Below are 1,742 nucleotides of genomic sequence, written 5' to 3' on the forward strand. Positions count from 1 at the left end.
GTCCGGTACTGGTGCCCCGACTTGGTTTATTTTCAATCGCCGGTCGTTTCGCCTTCATGGAGGAAGTCTTGAGGAAGTTTTCGCAACGTAGGATGCTGCATCTGGACGCAATCCATTCCGCGTATAGCTTCCATCTCATTGTGAAACTCAAAACAGGCGTCCAGTGTCCTCTGAGCGAAGACCTGCAAGCTGAATTCCAGGAGTGGGAGAAGAAAGATCAGTTTGTTTTTTTAATAGAGACACCATAGTTAATCTCGCGGTGTACTCAACGTCGGAGGAGACGCGGGAAACAAAATGATGGCATTAGGCATGCAGAGCTACGACGGAAGACAGTAACGAGAAAGGATCGCTACAGTGTACTCCCCGAAAATAGGCTTCTGGACATGACGAAGCAAAGTAGGTATATGACCATAGAACCAGTACATTGGTGTCGTATGATATTTAAGGAAGGGGAGGAGGAGCAGAACACACACCCTTCGAAACTAAGGCTTCCATCTGTTTCGTCGTGGTCGTTATCTGCAGCAAGTCCACGATGCGAAAGAGCTCCAAAACCACATTTGCCTCATTCCTCTCTAAACACCACGGCTCTAATTCGAAAACGTCGTCCACAATAAGTCTCGCCAGGAATATTTCCTGCCAGTGAAGTGGCGGATGGGAGCTGCCAAAACTTCGCTTAAGCTTTGCTCGGAAATGGGTGTGGGTGTGGCGGATGGTAGAGCAGAGCAAAAATGTGTGGAGCCAAGATTGGCGCTCATTCCATCGCACCAACTTCGCAACCGCGCACGCGACCAAGTCCATTTGCGAGCGAGCGTCATCCGGAGAGCTTCTCCTTGTCATACCTGGGAGACAAGATGTAACGCATGGTTACATCGTCCTCCAGCCCGGAAGACGGTTGATAGAGCCATAAGAGATATGAACTGAATTTGGAGTAGTCCGTCATTCACCGATAGGCACAAGCGCCCTCGCCCGCGCGGAAAAATGTCGACCATGCCTCCCATATGGCCGCAAGAGACAACGCGCTCAATGGCGGCCCTCTCCACGAATGGCAGGGAAAGAAGAATTGAGTAGGAGGCATCAGGTATGTGGCACGACCAGATACACTCCATAGAGCGCTAGCTGCCGTGTCGGGCAAGATATGTGGACGTCTTTCGCCGGGCGGGTGTGCACGTGACTTCCCATATGTGGACCAAGATTTCGATTGACTTGGGCGTGCAGGAAGCGGAACAGCTGACGACGAGACACGGAGGTATGGCTATGTTGTGTGAGAGGAAATATTGTTGTTCATGTGGCTAAACGGCGCTTCAGACTTGGAAGATGTAGCGAAAAGTAGACCGTACCTTCCAACGTGCTTGTCGAGCTGGTCGAGCGCAGATGAGATGGGTCGTTTGTATTGCCGTCGGCCACCGCAAGTGTTCTTCAGCGGACATGGGGGCAAGGAGACGTCTGTCTTGACAGGCCAGCGCGAGTGTAACGACGCTTAGCCAAACCGCGAAATTTTGCTGTCGAAGACGGTCGAGCTGCTTCACCACCACCAACGCATCTTCCTCGTGCCGTTGCGGAGATGAAACAAAGATCATAGGTGGTAATAGCGGGGAGGACTTGAGCATCAAGTAGGCGCGATGGGTGGTCAGATACGCACCTGACAACAAGCGATATGCACGGAAGTCTTCCAGATACTGGAAGAATGACGAGTCCCGAGACTGTCTGACAAAGAGTGTTGCTGGAGAATGTCGCGGTATCAT

The 1,742-nt window shown here is 51.7% G+C and overlaps 1 protein-coding gene across 1 annotated transcript; it reads right to left on the minus strand.

Annotated features, from left to right (window-relative positions):
- Window positions 1–1,112: 1,112 nt before the first annotated feature.
- MIND_01251900 (uncharacterized protein) lies at window positions 1,113–1,742 on the minus strand (the record flags this gene model as incomplete). The annotated part of the gene is made up of 2 exons (XM_037369004.1): window positions 1,113–1,289; window positions 1,338–1,742. The coding sequence occupies 2 exons, from the start codon at window positions 1,740–1,742 to the stop codon at window positions 1,113–1,115; spliced, it is 582 nt and encodes a 193-aa protein (XP_037214972.1).

The sequence above is a fragment of the Mycena indigotica genome (genome assembly GCF_014461135.1).
Source record: "Mycena indigotica strain 171206Taipei chromosome Unknown Mind.scaff0012, whole genome shotgun sequence".
Classification (NCBI taxonomy): domain Eukaryota; kingdom Fungi; phylum Basidiomycota; class Agaricomycetes; order Agaricales; family Mycenaceae; genus Mycena; species Mycena indigotica.